Consider the following 597-nt stretch of genomic DNA (forward strand, 5'->3'; position numbering starts at 1 on the left):
CAGGGAAAGACCCCGGGAGGCGCCGCGCGCTGGCCTCCGAGCCCTTGGCTGTGAAGGCCTGACAGGCGCTCCTTTGGGGTGTCGGGAGGAGGCGGTGCGGGGCAGGGGCAGGCGCCCGGAGTCCCACGCAGCGATCTGCCTGTGAGGGTACGCGCCGGGCACGGGCGGCGAGTCCACGGGGCGCGCGCAGCAGAGCCCCGCACTCCCCGACTTCCGGGGTCCCGGCGGGCCCTCGGCGTTGGTCTGTGCGCCTGCAGCGCCAGCCTGAACCTCCGGGAGAGCAGAGCCCAGAGCGCCCGCGCCCACCTACCGCGGCAGCGAAGCAGCTCCGCAGGGCTTCGAACTCCCGTACGCAGAGGTCCCGCCTCAGGCGTCCGCCCGGGGCCGTGGAGGCCTGCCGCCCTGCCGTCCGCCGCGGCCTGCGGAGGGACGACTGGTCAGCGCTTGCCCGCCACCACCCCGCAGGCCCCGTCCCGCCGCGGCCCCTCACCTCGGCCCCGCAGGTCGCCAGGTGCTCGGGGAAGGCGCGCAGGCGACCCCTCACACGGCACCACACCGTACCCCGCGCCGACATGAGAGGTTCTGCCGCGCACCGGG

General features: G+C 76.2%; 1 protein-coding gene across 5 annotated transcripts in view; it reads right to left on the reverse strand.

The window, feature by feature from the left end:
• The window catches only part of NDUFAF8 (NADH:ubiquinone oxidoreductase complex assembly factor 8), a 3,940-nt gene extending 3,343 nt beyond the window's left edge, over positions 1-597 (reverse strand). For 2 of the 5 annotated variants that reach the window (XR_003548956.1, XM_014586730.2), the window contains exons 1-2: positions 491-591; positions 311-419 (exon numbers count right to left, since the gene is read on the reverse strand). Coding sequence is in view for 2 of the 5 variants with exons in the window: in XM_014586730.2 (XP_014442216.1) it covers positions 311-419; positions 491-574 (193 nt within the window). In the remaining 3 variants the exon portion in view is untranslated. Of the gene's footprint in view, positions 1-310; positions 420-477 lie in introns of all 5 variants that reach the window. The other 3 variants (XR_334122.3, XM_027770741.1, XR_001370178.2) reach the window with 3 other exon arrangements.

This window comes from Tupaia chinensis, unplaced genomic scaffold, assembly GCF_000334495.1.
Source record: "Tupaia chinensis unplaced genomic scaffold, TupChi_1.0 Scaffold000159_1, whole genome shotgun sequence".
Taxonomy (NCBI): Eukaryota; Metazoa; Chordata; class Mammalia; order Scandentia; family Tupaiidae; genus Tupaia; species Tupaia belangeri.